General features: G+C 36.8%; 1 protein-coding gene across 15 annotated transcripts in view; it reads right to left on the bottom strand.

Annotated features, from left to right (window-relative positions):
- Positions 1–279: 279 nt before the first annotated feature.
- Positions 280–19810, bottom strand: part of LOC144978577 (palmitoyltransferase ZDHHC17-like) — a 62103-nt gene continuing 42572 nt past the window's right edge. For 10 of the 15 annotated variants that reach the window (XM_078924833.1, XM_078924837.1, XM_078924834.1 and 7 more), the window contains exons 12-16: positions 13688–13844; positions 9237–9320; positions 8425–8582; positions 5951–6114; positions 280–4835 (exon numbers count right to left, since the gene is read on the bottom strand). In XM_078924833.1, coding sequence (XP_078780959.1) covers positions 4667–4835; positions 5951–6114; positions 8425–8582; positions 9237–9320; positions 13688–13844 — 732 coding nt within the window. In that variant the 3' untranslated portion in view covers positions 280–4666. The remainder of the gene's footprint in view (positions 4836–5950; positions 6115–8424; positions 8583–9236; positions 9321–13687; positions 13845–19810) is intronic. The other 5 variants (XM_078924839.1, XM_078924832.1, XM_078924841.1 and 2 more) reach the window with 1 other exon arrangement.

Consider the following 19810-nt stretch of genomic DNA (forward strand, 5'->3'; position numbering starts at 1 on the left):
GCATGTCAGAGGCATTGTCCGTACTTCCTAACTTCGAGCAGGGCTGTCAAGTTAACTAAGTCTAAATTAATGAGGCATATTTCAGGGGCGTTATTTCCATCACTTTAATACACATAATACAGAAGGAATACCCAGAAAGACTTTACATGAAATGTTTAGCTAGCCAACATTGAAAAAAAGGAGGAATATTTCCCTCCATGAGATTATCAATCCCATATGATTTAAACACTAAAAACACAAAATTTTAAAGAAACTTTGAATTGATAAAACTAACAACAATTTTATAATATTTAAAAAAAATGGAATTCACTTTATTTGATGTCACTATGTTTGTTTTGTTTTTGTTTTTAAGGGTTTTATGGCGCTTGTAACACATTTAGGTCAAATCAGCGCCAATAAAAAGGAAGAAAATGCGATAGTAAATAGTTCTACAATTACAATTACAGTACAAGAAAAAGGAAGACAGGGGGGATTAGTTAAAATAGGTAACTGATGAAGATTCCAAGAGCACACTATCAATGTACCTAGTTTGAGATCACCTAAATGTCTCATCCTGACACAAGCACAGGTCCCAGCTAAGAGGAACATACTCAAATGATTACAAATCATATGTAAAACAAAATTAATACAATGCATAACAGAGAGATGATTTACAAGAAATAAAATATCTCCCAAAACCCTAACCAATTTGACTGCTTCCATCCCAGCAAGGGTATTCGGCCAGGGCCAGGACAAAACCAAGTAATCTCATTCCAAGACAAAGACAGAAAGCATGTTGGAAAACAGATAGAGGGGGATAGAAGACAGCAAGTATAGGACGCGGGAACCCCACCCTAGATGTCACTATGTGAGCAAATAAATAGAGATAAAAGTATAGAATAAAGATCAAATCAAAATAACATAAGGGAACTCAATATAATCTCTTAAATTAATTACCACCTTTGTATTTCAAATTCAAAACCTTTGATTCAATACTACATTGCAAAAGATGTTGATTATTTTTCACAAAACTATGTACGATTCATGTCACATAATAAAAACAAAAAGATATGAAAACATTTGTTATGGAAAATATGCGTGAATATATATTAATTTATACGTTTAAAATATTTGAAAAAGTAAAACAGGTTTAAGCATAGGATTGAAATAAATTTACAAAAACAAGTGATATCTTTGAACCACAAATTAAAAAAAGTCATATAAGTTTCCTCAATTGACAAAATGTAGGACACAAAGGAGAGATGCGAGACTGCAGGACAGCAATTTAAAATGCCGGACTTTCCTGCACAATACGAGAAATTTGGCAGCCCTGCTGGAGATGAGGTTCAACACTCATCAACATCACTTCATGACTTAAGTAGTAAGTTGCTATATCAGTGTGCTGATATTGCAGCATCCCTAAGTGGGTTTTTTTCAATTTAGTTTCTTTTTTCTTTTTTATTCTCCTTTCACTACCAATCATATTGTCAACCTTTAAACTGGATTATTTTGACAGTAAATGGAATTATAAATTGAGCTTGCCTTCAATAAATTGTCAAAATGTCATATTTATATCTTTTACCAAGTTCTTTTCGAGAAAGTAAATCACGGAACAGAAATTTTTTCTTTCCTAATGGGCCAAAGATCTGACTAAATCTTAAAGATCTGAGGAGAATTTTGCACAGAACTTTTTTCAAACTTTGAAACCCGTTTTTCCAGCGTTCAGAGAACAAGGCGTCTAAGCACAAAAAATAAGAATTAAATGTTAAAATTCTGAACCCAAAAAAAAATTTTTTAAATCGAAAAGTTAAAAAACTAAAAACATAAACAAAAATGACCTGAAAAGAAAGGAATGAAACAAGGATTTCAATCCATTCTTTACTCAATCTGGCTTTAAGCTCGATTTAGCATTGTTTAATAATATATGCCATACTATCATCATAGTTTCATCATACAGACCATGCCGTCTTTAAGTACAGTAACTCCAGTTCAGGTATGCTTTGCTACAAGATTGAATCTGATTCTGATTGTTAATTGACGTTGTTTTCATTCCCTTTAATGGCTATTTATACAAACAAGTCATCACAGCTGTAAGTATGAGAAAGAGAAATGGAAAGACGGCAAGTGAGGGATAGAGAGAAAGGCAGACGCACTCATACACACAACATACATAACTTACAGGCTACACACAGGCACATACAAAAATTAACAAAGAAGGGAGAAAGTTACGTATGCCTTAAAGCTAGTTGCAATCAAAGCTCGAATTACTGAATTATCTTCACCAAAATAAGACAGACGCTCCTCAACATTTTCCCCAATGACAAATTACTTCATATTATTTCAAACTGAGTGTTTTTATTCCATTTTTACCTGATGAACAATTATCTAAGAATTAGATTTAAAGAAAGAAAAAAAAACCTAAACCAAACAAACACTACGACGGGTAAAAATGGAGCAAGATTGCATGATCGTGACTAACCACCAAAGGGGAAATGACTCATGAAGCTTAATTCATGGAACTCTGGATTGTGTATACCTACAAAACTCAAGTATGCCTCGGCATTAAGCATGCTTAAGCAACCTTCTCCGGGAGGAACAGAAGATACAAGAAAAATTTGAACTAGCAGTAAGAAACAAGTTTGAAGTGCTTGGAGAACTAACAGATATAGAAGAGAAATATGAGCAGTTTAAAGACAGTGTTGCTGCATCATTAGAAGAAAATGTTCCAACCACACTTAAGTTGCAGAAGAAGAAATGGATTACTCCAGAGATATTAGAATTAATGAATGAGAGAAGAAAGGCCAAAAATCAGGAAGAAAAATACAAGACTCTGAACAGGCAGATAAAAAGAAAATGCAACGAAGCTAAAGAAGACTGGATAAATGAACAATGTCACTATATAATGTCCTGCAAAGAAAAAAATGGCAAATTCTTCCATCAGAAAATCAAAGAAGTGACAAACAAAACTAAATCAGGTGCTAAAAGTGGATGCATCAAAGACAAGCGTGGAAACACCATCATGGACAAAGACTGCATTCTAAACAGATGGTCAGAATATATTGAAGAACTTTTTTTTGATAATCGAGGAGAAATGCCTATGATAAAAGAACTGGAAGGGCCTTCTATAATGAAAGATGAAGTTAGGAACGTCATGAAAAGCATGAAAAATGGAAAAGCTGCAGGACCTGATGCCATAACAATTGAAGCCTTGACTGGCCTGGGTGAATGGGGGATTGAATTCATCACAAACCTTCTAAATCAAGTGTATGACACAGGAAAAATGCCAACTGATATGAAACGATCCATTTTTATAGCACTACCAAAAAAGCCAGGGGCAGTTGATTGTGAACAACACAGAACTATTAGCCTAATGAGCCACCTCACAAAAATTCTTTTGAAGATAATTTTACTAAGAATAAGAAATAAAATACGACCTGAAATTGGGGAGATGCAATTTGGTTTTGTTGAGGACAAGGGTACCAGAAATGGAATATTCACATTATCAATGCTGATGGAAAGATGTATTGAAGTAAATAAAGATCTGTATATGTGTTTCATCGACTATTCAAAAGCCTTTGATAAAGTACAACACGAAAAACTATTCAAAATTCTATCATCCTTGGACATTGATGGTAAAGATTTAAGAATATTACGGAATTTGTACTGGGAACAAGAAGCAGCAATGCGTGTTGACAACGAACTAAGCAGTTTTACACCTATTAGAAGAGGAGTTAGGCAGGGTGTGTTTTGTCTCCAGATTTATTCAACCTCTATAGTGAAATGATATTAAGAGATATCGAACATAAGAAGGGGGTGTGTATTGGAGGAAAGAATGTAACAAATCTGAGGTATGCAGATGATACGGTTCTACTGGCAGAATCTGAACATGAACTACAAGAATTACTGGATGTTGTAGTCAGGAGTAGTGAAAATATGGGACTGGAACTGAATATATCTAAAACAGAATGTATGACGGTATCTAAAAATAATAACCCACCAGCCTGTGTAATAACAAGCAGAGGACAAACAATACAACAAGTTGAATGTTTCAAATATTTAGGCTTCAATGTAACATCCAATGGAAAATCAGATTGTGAAATAAAGAAAAGAATAGGTATGGCGAAGAATGCATTCAACCAGCTGCATACAATTATGAAAAACAGGAATATTAGCATGAAAACAAAAATCAAAGTCCTGGATTGCTATGTACTGTCTGTGCTGCTATATGGTTGTGAGAGCTGGACCATAAACAAGACCATGGTTAAAAGACTGGAGGCAGTGGAAATGTGGTTTTACAGAAGAATGATGAGGGTGTCATGGATGGAAAGGAAAAGAAATGAAGAAATTTTAGAAATGGCAAACAGAAAAAGATCACTGATAACAAAAATCATCAAACGCCAAATGGAATTTTTAGGACACATTATCCGCCACCCTGGTTTGGAAATACTCGCCTTGACTGGAAAGATGAATGGAAAAAGAATAAGAGGAAGACAAAGAATAACGTATTTGAAAGGGATAAGAACTTGGACAGATGAAGCTGAGAAAGGTGGCGCTGCTTTAATAGAATTGGCAAGAGATAGATCAGCTTGGCGGAAGATGACCTCCGACGTCTGCTTCAGATATGGAACTACATGAGATGAGAAGCAACCTTCTGATGACCCTGCTTAAAGGCAGCGTTGACTGTATTTTAGACAAACTGATAGTTTTCTCTGCCAGGGTGGAGTTGGGAATGTCCATAAGGAAGACCTGCCTCATCTTCCATGGTAAACTTCTGTGTCCAGTCTGTCTGTAGAGGTCTCAACAGGCCACAACATCGCCATCCGAAGAGATCAATGAAATTCTTGAAAATACCACGGCTGAAAACAGATTGATGTTAAATAGAACCCAAAAATTAATTAGGAATAAATTTAAATTGATTGAGAAAAAAATGGTCTGCCTTACTTTCTGATTAAAAAACAGAAATTTCAATTCAATAGATTTCAATCTCGATACAATTATTTTAGACTTTATTGAGTCCTTATAAGGTCAGAATTTCAAGCCATGTTAAATAACGATGGTAAACCCTATAATAAAAATAAGCATTAAAAAGGTTGCTTTAAATCTCCTCCACCACCTCCTCATTAAAGTGGTGCTTTAAGTTTAACGGCATCGGAAATAACGAGATCTCAGCAATAACGAGACTTTTTCAAATCCTTGTTTTTTTCCCTCATTCTTTCTCTATTGTAAATTGACTTGTTATAATGAAAAAGAGCGACTCAGAGACCTGGAATAATGAGAACTCAATCTAAAATAAAATGCACGGCCCATTTATTTATAAGCAAACATCACAATCACTCACATGCAAAGAGAAACAATCAGTATCAGCAACCTTACAATAGCAGTTGGGTAGTTATACTATCAGTATGGCTGATATACGTGTAGATAAGGGACTTTGTCACAATGATCACCCCTCCAAATTAAATAAAATAACCCATCTCACCTATTATTGGATGAGATTGTGTCACATCAATGCACCTATCGGCACCATTCATTAACATCACACCACGATCATGACTGCTTCCTTTTTTTTTTTTACGTCATAGTGTGTCAGTTCCTCCTGTCATCTGTCAACTTGTCTATCGATTTCAATACAAGTTTTCGTAGAACTTTTAGTCAAATTCATATCGTCAATCGTCATCATACCTATTTTCAACTCGATAACAATAACAACATTATGGATTCTCAAAATCAAAAAAGGAAGAGACTCACTGTTGAGACTACAGTCTCCATAATAGAGGAAGTGGAGAAGGATAAGACAAGGATTGCTGAGATATATCGACACTTTAATATGAAGTCCAGCACTGTGTACACTATTTTGAAGGATTATCGATGTATTTAAACGGTCAAATAACATTATGAGAGCTTGGGAATGTCGAGCATTTATGCTTTTTAAATTTGATTATTTCAAGAATAACTGAAATTTATAACTTACTCAAATGGGCTGATAATTTTAGGCTTCTTCTCCCCGTGGCAGTGATCATTGCACTGTTTTTTGTGACAGCCATCTTGTTTTTCACCTGCCACCTTCACACTGTATGCGTAGAAATAGCGCACTTGGTTCATTCGTTCATTGGTTGTCATAGCCAGAAAGACAACCTGGTAAACAAATATGAATTGGGAAAAAAAAATAGTCAAACATAAATTAGAACTTAAAAGTTAGAAATAAAAGTTACTTTCACAAAAAGCCAACTACAAATCTTTAAAAATATTCAAACCTGGCCCAAACTCTTCAAAAAGATGGAATAGACAAAATAAACTATTCATAATTGCTATAAAATTCCTTTTCAGGGACACCATCCTAAAGAGATTGCCTTTATGCAATAGAGAGTGTATTGGCACCTTAAACTGTAATACTTTAAAAAATGACGGAATGAATTTGCATGAATTGGAAGAAAAATGGCTGATGGAGTTAAAAGTGTCCAAGTCCTACTTCTGTAAAAGACAATTTGCATGCTTGAATCTGAAACATGTTTAATGACCGCATGCTTAAAAACGGCATGGTCTGTATGATGAAACTATGATGATAGTATGGCATATATTATTAAACATGGTCTGTATGATGAAACTATGATGATAGTATGGCATATATTATTAAACAATGCCATCATGAATATGAAAAATCCAGTCAAAGCAGACTACACACTCATATTCCAAAGGCTTGGTACTAGGTACAGTGGACTCCGGATAAGACGATGCCCAGGGGAACTGAAAATAAAATCGACTTAACCGAAAATCAACTTAACAGGAGTGTAACCAAATGAGCAAATAATATGTGGTGTATGAACAAAACAAGCCCATCTAGAATAAGTATGACCCGCTGATGTTGCTTGGTCGCATCAAATTGACCAGAGAAGTAGAGGTCCCTTTTATGGTCATCAGAGGCTCCTCCCGCAATAGCCCCAAAGAGAAATCAGAATACATAAAAAGTGGTATTTGAGATAAAAAAGCGGAATCAACTTACTGTTATTGACTATTGACATGCTTTACAACAGAAAATGTAATAGATAATCCAAAACTATTCAAATGATACAATATAAAATGTGTAAAAATGTGCAGATAAAAGGGGGTCAAATAATAATAGAGGACGCAGGCCTTGGCAGCCTCAGAGCAGATCATTGAATGGATGGATTTAACCTTGTCAGGATCCCCCCCCCCCCCCCCCCCCCCAAACACACACATTAAAGAAACGCAAGTGTCGGCACACACACACATACACACACACACACAAATACACAGGGCTAAAATTAAAAAGGGAAAGAAGCCGACTGTACTAAATAATACTACCAATAGGAGCCAACATATAATATTACCTCCCCCTCCATAAAATATATTATTATTTGACATCAACTGCACACAATTTGAAGGGAATAATCAGACTCACACAATGTGTGTTGATTGACCATAGGAGATGCTGATACCATAAATCACTTTTTTTTTTACTAGAGATTAAAATATTTATTTTTTCCTCGATTGGTCAGCTGAAAAGCGGAATATTTGCCTTGAATGGGGAATGTAGACCAACTAAGTGGGATTATTCCGCGAAAAGCATAGGAGCCATTAGGTTAAGGTTGTGCTTCTTGTAAATCGTCCAGACAGTAATGGTTGGTATGCCAATTTCCTCAGACTTTTCAACTGCATCAATCAACTGGATCTTTCTTTTCAGCGATAGGTCTGCCATTGTAGTTGAAGACTTGACTTGGAGTCTTGATAAAATTGCTACTAATTAAGAGGGCCATTACGTAGGATGGCCTGGGATTGGAACCAAAAAAAATCTTGAACTTGAAGTTGCGAGGATGTAAAATGTGAGAGTGAGATGGATAAATCAAAATATTGGATGTACTTGTGTACATTGAGTGGGCCAAGGACACCAGGCAAAGCACCTACATCACATCGGTGTACGGCAATCGTTCGCGGATATTCTTAACCAATGAAAATTCTTACTGGTAGCTTTTTTAACCGATGGAATACTTGTTTATTTGTGATTTTAGTGTGGTTATGAGTGATAAGAACATCGACTTAAGCGACGTCGACTTATGTGGATTTTTTTTTTTTTACTAATGTTATATAGGAAGAAGGGGGAGGGACCAAGAAAAAAAATCGACTTGGGTAAAAATCGACTTAAGCAAGGTCGACGTATCCAGAGTGCACTGTATAATATAAGGATACCTGACCAAATCATTCAAATCTAGAATGTCTTGCTTAAAGAAGTTCAGCTATTCAGCTAGGACTTTTAGCTTGTTATGGCCATGCCTTAAGACAATCATTTCAAACTTTTTTTTATAAATGTAAGAAACCTTCTATTTTTGAATTCATTTAATAAAAACTCTTTCTATGTAAAAAAAAAAAAAAAAAGGAAGTTAAATATGAGATTTAAAAGTTAGTTGAAGAAGCTAGTTTTTATATTACCTGGTACATCTGGCATGCGAACAGTGAGGTGACCCACAAAATATGAGCGAAGGCATTCAAACCAATCCATGCAACCCAAGGTGATGCCATCAAAACTTTATACACGGTGCCTGTGATGCCATCCTCATAAAAGTCTAACTGGCACTCCTTTTGCCAGACTGCAATGGAAAACAAATATTATGCAACAAATGGTTTTACATGGATAACAAAATCCCTTCACTGTTCAAAGTATGATGCCAATTATTTGGAAAGTAATAAAATAGCAGAATCAATAAGTTGTCCCCCAGTGTCTCCTCTTGCTGCTCTATATTGATCGAGCTTTAATTGTGAGATGCTAAACACTTCACTGTAAAAACTATTATTGTCTTTTTTTTTTCCCTCCGTGCAAAAGGAATTAATTCTGTGAGAGATGTCCTCTCTATCCTTCTCTATCTTTTTAAGCCGCCCTTGGATAAGCATCTCACCATTATTTTTAAGAACTTTTAAGATAAATAAGTTAAAAGTAACTAGCACAGCATTGAAACTCATATACGTTGATTAATATTTTGTAAAATTAAGAAATAGGAAGCATTACTGAGATGATAGAAAATAAAGTTTAATGAAGTCAAAATAAAATAAAAAAGAAATAGAAACTATTGAAAACAATGAAATTTAAAATCAGTGAGAAATCCACCTGAATCGAATTCCATCCTCCATGGTTAGTAGTTAGTAGGTATGTTTCATTGCTGTTTGTTATTTTAGAAGTTTTACAGTGCTTGCAATAGTAATAAGTATTACCAATACTAGATACCACTCATAAGTTATCAACTCACACTTGTTGCATCCATAGACACAGAATCCCAGCATCCCAGTGAGAAAGAACAGGTAGCCAATGAAATACTTGTGGTTGCGGAATCCTGCATAAAATGGATAGAGCAGAAAAAGTGCCTCAATCTGATATTCATTTGTTTGTTTTCAGGGGTTTTTAAGGTATTTCTGATACCCATTAAGTCATGTCATGTCATGCTGTGCCAGTAAAAGGAAAATGATGAGATAATGAAAGATTTTCGAAAAGCACTGGAGTACCATTTACCATATGCTTTTACAAATATGCAAGAAAGGGTAAGGGCTAACCCACACCATCGAGACTCTGACGACCCGGCACTGTCATCCTTTGCCGTCTTCCGGATGAAGGCGTCGGGCACAGACAAAATACAAAGAATAAAGAGAAAAGCCACTAGGCCTACCCATACCAAGCACCGGACGTCCTCTGCCATTTTTTTTTTTCGAGCCAGCATTCCGGCACGAAAACGTCAATGTCTGGCAAGTCCGGTCAGGAGAGATCATTTTGGAATGCAATTTTTACTTTTGTCACCCCCGGGCATCTATAAATAGATCTTTGCAATATGTTTTTCATCGGCAACACACTAGTACAACACGTACAGCAGCAGATTAAATAAATAACAAAACAAACCAAAAACAAAATGGACGACGAACATTTCACATTGGTGCAGTCCAATCACGGCCTGCAAAAGACATCACAACTGTGAATTTATATTTCGAGCATTGCATTAAATGAACTTATTTCCATTCGAAAATATTTTACAAATTTGGGGAGCAATTGGGGAAAGAGATGGTGGAACTCACCATAAATTGCTTGTACGTAGTTGTTTAATGGGGTGAACCCAAAACCGTCTATGTTTATTTCTGTCTTCTCCTTAACCACAATAACAACAACTTCCTCCTCCTGCCATATGTCATTTTGTAAAAATAAAATAAAAGACGGCAGTGTCACTCCGTCCGGTTCCGGCGGCAGTACGGGTAGAAAAAACGTCTGTGTCAGGTGGTCGATGTCAACCTCCAGTGTGGGTTCACCCAAAGACAAAGAGACTATTTCGGTTAAAGAAAAGAAGATACCATGAACAATCTACTTGCCCTCTCAGAGTCCATCTAAAAAGACTACCCAAACACTCAGGTTACAGGTCCAGGATTTCAACCAATAGTAATAAACTCAACTGATAACAAAATATACAATAATAACCCGCCCCCCCCCCCCCCCCTCCCAAAAAAAAGGTCTTATTCTAGAACAAGAATATAAGGGGGAAAAATGAACTAGAGGATAAACATTTCCCTGTCCTAAGGGGATTTCTACCCACTGTTTAATTTTGGTATCCTCAGACTCATCAAATTGATATGCTACCATTACACAGAGTGAAGAATATAGGTATTAAAATTGTTCCAAACAATCAGAAACCTCTGTGGTGTAATGGTAGCACGTCCGACCGGTAATCAGGAGGTCTGAGGTTCGATCCCCAGTTGAGGAAGACTGATTTTTGGGATGTCTTTTTTCTTTCCTGCTTTGGTACCGTTTCATAATACAGTCCACTCCGAATAATTGCAACACCTTGGGATCAGCGAAAATGTTGCGATTAACTGAAGTTGCAATTAACCTAAGTTGAGTTTTTTGTCCACAATTGCAACATTTTACACAAATATGGTAAACTCAAACCAGTTGTTGTAAACATTGTTCTTAGTCCACCACAGACTGAGCAATTTGATTGGAATAAAAAATATATGACAGCCCTGTATAGATTTTGACAAGCAAAAACAACTTTGAGGCAAGAAATCTTAAGATTGGATTCACTTACATTTTTTTTTCTCAACATTTGTAAGAATGCAAGAGATTAGCTGTGATGAGAGACAATAAGCTCTCACCAAACCAGTTGATCACAAATCACAAAATTTGGTCAATCACAAAACAAAGGATATCATCATCCCTCAGTCCCTCCTCACAACTATCATCGTCTATCTGTTGTCTAAACCATGCCCAGCCCACTCGCCTCATATCTTATGGTCACGGATGACCGCACAAACTTGAACTGCCCTCTTTTGTATCTAATAGAGTGGTGACACACTACTGTAGCATTAAACCCCACCCACTCTCGATTATTCAACGTGTCATGATTTAACCCATTAAGAAATGTAATCATAAGATTTTGTTTGATTGATTCCTTGAATTTGCCTCCTTTAGAGGTCGAAAATTTGTTGCGATTAACCGAAGTTTGTTGCAATTAACCAGTGACTTTTATATAGAATTAATTCCGTTTCTTGGGAAATGTTACGATTAACTGAAAGTTGCAATTAACCGAGTTGCGATTATCCGGAGTGGACTGTACTTGTTTAGATCTTTATCTTACACCAGTGCCTTCTTTCTAGTCTCTCAATTTGATATTTTCAAAAAGGCCACCTCTATTCGCAGTAGTACTGAAATAGTAGATATCATTCATTTCAGTTAATTGCAGTAGTAATGCAAATGCAGGTTCATTCTGTATTTGCAGTAGTAGCCTTCAAGCCTAGAGCTCTATTGTATAGAGGATTGGGCGTAAAATATAAATAAACTATATTATTATTATTATTATTATTATGACATGGATGATTAGAGAGGCAGCTGAGGCATCCCGATCGGATGATTAGGAAGCGAAAGGCCTTAAGTCAAGTCAGGAAGTCATTACTATTATCATTATTATTATTATTATTATTATTATTATTATTATTATTATTATTATTATTATTATTTATTTTTTTTTTTGTTATTACTTTTATTTATTTTTTAAAATAATTTTTTAAAATTATTACTTTCGAGCCTATTACTATAAGAGAGAGAGAGAGAGAGAGAGAGAGAGAGAGAGAGAGAGAGAGAGAGAGAGAGAGGGAGAGGGAGAGAGGGAGAGGGAGAGAGAGAGAGAGAGAGAGAGAGAGAGAGAGAGAGAGAGAGAGAGAGAGAGAGAGAGAGAGAGAGAGAGAGAGAGAGAGAGTTTCCTGGAACTTTATAAAATATAATTAACTAACTATTAAACGGGGATGGAACTATTCTCATTAAAGTAATCTGACAGATTGGCTGATAGATTTCAAGATGTGAACGAATGATCAAGTCGGAGAGGACTGGGACATTTTCATGGATTGGATTGGGGTAACAAAAACAAAACAAAACATGATCTTGTCAAGTTTCAGACTTGAAGGAAAAGTTGAAGTGTTCAAAATTTCAATTCTAAGTCACACAAAATGTTTCAATCATCCCTCCTTTTCTTTCCTTCTCAAACTAACACACTCTCATTCAACTTCAAGCCATTCGACAACACACCATTTTGAACAGAAAATACTGTGTTGTGTTCAGTGAGGGGACAAAGACTAATTTTCAGAGACAGGAGAGCGCTTCTACAGTACTTCTGCAGTACTATGGATAATCGTTTAAAAAATATGAATGGAGCTACTCATAAATGACTCCACCCTCATCCTCTCATCACAGAAACAAAAATATTGCCTGAGCGGTAACTTAGTCAAATGATAACCCGAGCTTGACCTGGGGTCACACCTGCCATATTACGAGAAATCCCCTAGTAAGTTCAATTACAGTAATATCGGGTGATACTAATCGATTGAAGCTCACTTTCATTTCTTTGTAATGGCTTCACAATGAGCTTAAGCCCAAATTTCTTTACTTTTGTGATATTCATCAAGATTTCCTGTTTCAATGATTTTAATAATAGAGTGTTTGGTACCAACATAAAATTCAAAGTTTTCTCAAAGCGTTGCTAATTTGTTTATCTTGGTAAAATCGACCGAAGTTGTGCTAAAGTGATTGTAATTTAACCAGATATAAGTAACAAATCTGTTAAGTATCACTGGAGATAACTCGTTGAAGTGGATGTGAAGAATGACCTCTTGACCTCTGCGCTGGTAGAGTACTAAAAGATTGCCTTTTCAACACTGTTTTGTGTTTAATGTTTCTGTTGTATGATGCAAGCGAGGGTTCACGGTGTAAAACACATACCCTTGTGAAGAGTATAGCAATTAAAATTGTCCCAACTATTGGGAACATCTGTGGTGTAATGGTAGCATGTCTGACCAGTATTCAGGAGGTCTGAGGTTTGATCCTTGGTCGACTGATTTTGGGGATGTTTTTTTTTCTTGTGTTTTTCTTTCTTGCTTTGTCTGGCACCATTTTTTACACACTTGTTCAGATCTTTATCTTACACCAGTGCCTGCTCCCTATTTTATCAACTGACTATACATTAATTAGAAATTTGAAGGCAAACATTGATGTATGATAAACTCTTACGAGGTGAGTATTACATAGTCTGGCACTGTATCATACAAACCTTTACAAAGATTTTACAATGAAAATTTGGTTAAATATTGCCTGCTGAAGGAGTAGCCATATGATGGTCATGTGAATTGAACTACATAAAGCTCTAAGTTTTAAATACCACTTAGCTTATTTTACCTATACAATTGTCTACCCATGGACAGTGGTGATCAAATCTGGCCACACACTTATTACAGATGGAGCAGTGTTTGGAGCGGAGGGGCTTGCGGATAAGACATGTGCTGCAGAACTGGTCAAGCTTCAAGGTTTGGGCCTCTGCTAGTTCTAAAATTGTCTGTAAAGTAATGGAAATCATCAAAGAATCAAGTATCAAGGATTGATATAGACCTGTAAATGAGCTCTATAAAAATTGACTGAAACTGAAACTCTTCGTAATTCGTCGTAGCGGTAAAATCCAAAGAATCAAAATGAAAGGTAAACAGCAAGCTCACTTGAGCAAAGCAATGGCAGAAAACTAAATTGCGAGGGAATTAATTAGGCTACTTACCATTGTTCCTTGTAATTAGGTACCCAATCAGTGAAGAAACTTAGAAACGGTCAACCAGTTTGTTTACAACATGAGGTAATCGAGATGTGCTTGTAGCAATCATTTAACTTTCGATTTGAAGGTGTCTACATAACGAACTTCCGGTGTTTCGAATTTTTCTTTCTCATACTTTTCCTGTCCTTCAAGTAAATGTGGTCAATATTGGCTTAGACGAAACAGTGAAATTTATCGCTCGGCGGCTCAGTTAAATTGGCTACGACAGGTTTCGAAAGTGAAAAAATAATTTCACGAAGGCTGTGTGAAAATACACTGGGTGTGTTCAGACACGACAATTCTAAAAAGCGTCGCTTAGCCTTGGCAATATATATCCATCATTAATATAAACGGCCCATGAGCTATGCGTGGGGCTGTGGAACATTCCTAGTTAACTTTACAGTCAATCGACAACGATTCATGAATTCTTTCTTTATTCATTTCTTTCTTCCCTTTTTAAAAATATTTGAATTTGACGAATTGACTGCTTTCAGTTAATTGACTGAGAATTTACAGGTCTATTGATAAGCTTTAGAGAAATATTGGGACCTTTAAAGGTGCATTACAGACTATTGGTACTAGAAACAATAAATTTTCATTTTAAATGGATATCCGGCATCAATAGTAATACTCAATCTAGCTGAGTCAGTCGCATTAAGTGAAGAAGAACAAAATACATCTTTCTTTGTGACAATTGTAATTAATTTATGCAAAAACGTATTATTATTATTATTACAGTAGAGCATGACCATAGCGGCATCCGCTACAGCGGGACCATCGCTACAACGGGACCTTACACAAACCCCGCTTTTTTTTACTATATAAATTCAATTACCTGTGCTTGGGTTTAGCGGGTCAAGGAAAGGCCCGAACTTGCTTACAGCGGGAAAAATTGAGCGAGCTGTTGGGCCAAGAATTTATCGATCGGCTAAATCTTTCACGCGCCGCGACTCAGCGAGTGACGTAGACTTGGCATTGTCTCTCTCTAACACACAAGCCTCCGTCTGCCTTTGTCTCGCTCGTGTCTTCACTCACACCTCTCGTGTCTACCCGCACTTCTTTTGCCGCTCGCTCTATTTCTTTGTATGATTGTATGCGTTGACTGGTCAGTCTTGCGGTGATTAAAAGTTAGGCAACTTGATTTAACCCTCTCCTTACCAACTATAGGAAAATCGTCACATTCGTTACGATACAACTAACAGTTTTATTATTCAAATTTCGTTTGTACATTATAAAGCTTAAAGAAAATAAACAGTGTGTTGTAGAGAATGTTTTGCTAAAGAAACTATGTATCGCAAGAATTTTACTGTTGTTATGTCTGGGTGATAAGAAATATATTTTTGTGTTAGTTGGATGTGAAGTTTTGGGGAAAATCCTGAAAAAGGCTGGTAAGAAGAGGGTTAAAAGAGATGCGTTGCACAAGCTAACGCCGTGTGTAAAGCCCTTGGCCAATTAGAGAGAAGAGGCTTGTACGCACGCGGTGGTGTGTACATTTTAATCCAGATCAGCCCTATTGTGCCATTCCTCATTCATTGCAATTGTTGCTGCTCAAGCATACGCATCACTCGCACTCGTTCGAATCGTATTATTTTAACTATTTTAGTACTCGTATCAGGAGAAATCCTGAGGAAACAATGGCTACCAAAGGAAAGAGGAAATGTTTCTCACTCGAATTGAAAGTTGAAATAATCAACGAAGTAGACAAGAAAAGGAAGACGAAATCGCAAATTTGCAGGGATTATGAGATTTCATCTGGAACGCTCTATACCTTTTTGAGAGATAGAGAAGCAATCTTGTCAGCAATCAGTAAAGGACAGTTCAACCCAGACAGAAAACGCCTCAAGACCACAGGACAAGAAGAACTGGACCGCTGCCTCCTCGTTTGGTTTCATCAAGCTCGGGCCTGTAGCACACCTATTTCAGGCCCCATCCTTTTTGAGAAAGGCGAGGAATTAGCACAGGAGCTTGGTTTGACAGACTTTCTGATGAGCAGAGGTTGGATCGACAGATTTAAACTCAGGCACGGCATTGGCCTGAAAGTAATCAGTGGAGAAGCTGCCTCGGCACCAATAGAAACAACAGTGGAGTGGAGAGGAAAGGAGCTGCAAGAAATTGTGAAGGAATACAACAAGAAGGACATTTTCAACGCAGACGAAACTGGGCTTTTTTACAAATGCCTGCCCAACAAGACACTGGCAATGAAAGGAGACACCTGCACGGGTCAAAAGATTCCAAAAGAAAGAATTTCAATCCTTTTGGCAACCAACATGGATGGAAGTCAAAAGCTACCCCTTCTTGTCATTGGAAAATCTGAACGGCCACGATGCATGAAGAACATCCGAACTCTTCCTGTGACCTACAAAAATGCTTGGATGACGGGATCAATCTTCGAGGAATGGCTTCGAAAGTTAGACAGAAAATTTCTCCTTGAAGGCCGTAGCATAGCGCTCATTGTGGACAACTGCAGTGCTCATCCTCGGTTGGACGGCTTGAGAGCAGTGAAACTTGTCTTTCTTCCACCGAACACTACAAGTGTTCTACAGCCTTGTGACCAGGGCATAATACAGAACTTCAAGTGCCTCTACAGAAAAAGGGTTCTCCGAAGATTCATCACACTTCTTGATGAAAGTGGATCCGATGACGCACACTACAAAATGACTGTCCTCGATGCCATCAACTACTCCGCTGCCACTTGGGATGATGTGAAACAAGCAACTATCGCAAACTGTTTCAGGAAGGCAGGCTTCACACAAGAGGATGGCGACAGTGTGAGTGAAGTTGTAATTGTAACCAACCCCTCTACTGTAACTGACAGCGCAGAGGAACATGAAGCGATACACCTCTTCAACCAAGCAGCAAAGGCTTTCGGCATCACTCAACAAACATTTGGAGAGTATGTTGAGGTGGACAGTCACATTCCCGCATCGGAACACTTAAGCCTCAAAGAGATAGCGCTCGCAGCTCACGAAACAGAAGGTATGACTGCATCTACTGATAGTAAGGAAAAGGACGAAGAGGAAGAAACTGACACTGATATGGAGCAAACCATTGTGTCCAACACAGAAGCAGAGAATGCCGTCAACATGCTGAGGCTTTATCTTCAGCAACACGAGAAGACATCAGAGGAACTTACGCTATTGAGTGACATGGAGAGAAGGCTTGGCAAGATCGTCACAAAGTCAAAGAAACAGTCAAGCATCAAGACTTTCTTCAAGCCTTTTTCAAAAGACAACCATCAGGTGTGGTTCCCCCAAGCCCATGAGACGTTCTGGGGGAGGAAGGGCACACCTTACAGTACAGTCCTTCCTGCCTAAACCTCAGACACCCCCCCCCCCCCCCCCCCCCCAAAAAAACAAAAAACAAAAAAACAAAAACAATTTTAAAAAACACACAAAAACAAAAAAAACAACAAAAAAACAAAAACAAAAACAAAAAAAAACAAAATAAAAAAAAAACAAAAAAGTGAACCAAAGATAGTCCATTTCAGTTTCAAGGCTCATGGGTCACGTTAAATTTATTGACATTCAAGGGAGGTAATCGTGTATATTTTTGGGACATTTTCCCCTGCTTTCCTATAACGGGAGCTTGCCTACAGCGGGATTTTTCTGCTGGGACCAAAAGTCCCGCTATAGGCATGCTCCACTGTATTATTATTATTATTATTATTATTATTATTATTATTATTATTATTATTATTATTATTACAATTATTGTTGTTAGTATTATCATTATTATTACTACTATTACTATTATTATTTAAAAAATTAAATGAGATTTACCTGTAAGTTGAAGTTTGATTGGGATTTTATAGACCCAAGAATATTCTTAGGCCTTGATGGAGAGAAAGCGTCCTTGTACATGCGCAATCACTATTTACAAATAAAAACCTACAATAGCTGTTACCATTTAATTACAAGACCCCAAATAGATTCTCAACTTTACAAAAAGATGTGTATACATGGGGTGGGAAAAAAGGGAGGGCGGTCAAGGCCTAAGAATATTCTTGGGTCTATAAAATCCCAATCAAACTTCAAATTACAGGTAAATCTCGTTTAATCTTTAAATTCTATGGACCCAAAGAATATCCATAAGGCTTTAAAGGCATAACCGTTATTGCAAAGATCAAATATATAAATGGACATAAACTATTATAAATATATTCTTTCATTATGCAATTACAAAACGCTTTTAGCCTATGTTAAAAAGGAACTGTGTCCTAAGCCATACAATGTGGCTCAGCAGTACGGTCTTTGATTTGTACCCGAAAGGTACCGAGTTCGATCACCTGCCACTGCACAGTCTGTGACTAAAGTCAAACTGGGTAAACAAATTTTATCTATTACAGCCTGTGTCCTAAGCCAGACACTGCAAAGATTGTGATTGAGGGATCAAGATAACTCAGCCTGTGATTCAAGCCAGACACTCAGTAACAAGGTGCCAAAGTATGATTTCAGTAAAAAATCACTGTAATTGATTATTGATGTTTTCATTATCAGCCTGTTGTTAAATCCAGACACAGATAATTATAATCCAGATAAGATTAAATTACTTACATCAACGTGTTTTCCCCAGCACTGCTTTCCCAAATGCAGTTCCATCATCTTTTACAATTAGTTTATTGTAGAATTTAGCAAACATCTTCTGACCAGACCATGCTGCTGCCAAAATGACAGAAATATCTACATCTTTAGTTATAGCTGAAGTGCTCACAGATCTGGTGCTGTGTACTTTGAGTATTTTTGTATTTATCCCTGATTTCATAAGAGTCAATTTAATCCATCGACTGATTGTTTCCTTAGTTACCAGCTTGTGGAGGCATACATAACTCAAAAACAGTTGGAGTGAATTTTTTAAAGGTTTAGTTCATTTGATATATTCTCGCAAATATGTTACAACTCATAATCATTTATTAGATGGGTATCCCAGTAATACAATAGAATTTTCTGTATTTTTTGAGGTATGCATATTTCAATAATTTAGAAACATGAAAGAGAGCATGAGTTTGTGTAATATGACAATCCTCTAAATGTAATGTGTGAATGGTTTGGCATCTTGGCCCAGTGACTACGGCACATAAAGTGACTAATTTCAACGTGAGCATTTGTAAGAATAATTCCCAACATTTATCAAAAAAATTAAACAATATTGAAACGTCCCAAATTTTGTTATACCTAGGATAGGTTTACTAAGGCGAGACAAGAAAACACCTTTCATCAAACGTTTTATTTTGTTATCTTCTCTTAAAAACTTCTTCAAGAATAAGTACAAAGGGGGCTAACAGATAGAACCATTCGAATACCCTGAATCAAGACTGGAAAAACCAATAACCGATCTTGAGGTTAGTGCAGCTATTTACCAACTTAACAATCATAAGGCCCTGGGAATTGACACCATCAAAGCAGAGGAGCTAAAATGTCTAACTAAACCACACCTAGTCGCTATTGCTAATATGCTTAATGGAATGTTCGAACATAAAACACATCTTCTGCACACAGAATCTGCACAAGAGTTAGTGATAGTCTAAATCCTGTTGGGAAACTGAATCTATATCTATTTTTGTCAGTTTATCAAAACACATTGTCATGGCACATAAGCGTTTAAAAAGCGTTGATGGTATTGTTTCGAGTCAATTTGCTTCATTTCTTTTTGGCCCATCTCAATTATTCTATCATATTTTGTTGGTTTTATATACTTATTTAGTAATCGATCCCTATCTGATG

This window comes from Berghia stephanieae, chromosome 8 (genome assembly GCF_034508935.2).
Source record: "Berghia stephanieae isolate SIO BIC M18660-M18661 chromosome 8, UCSD_Bste_1.3, whole genome shotgun sequence".
NCBI classification, from domain to species: domain Eukaryota; kingdom Metazoa; phylum Mollusca; class Gastropoda; order Nudibranchia; family Aeolidiidae; genus Berghia; species Berghia stephanieae.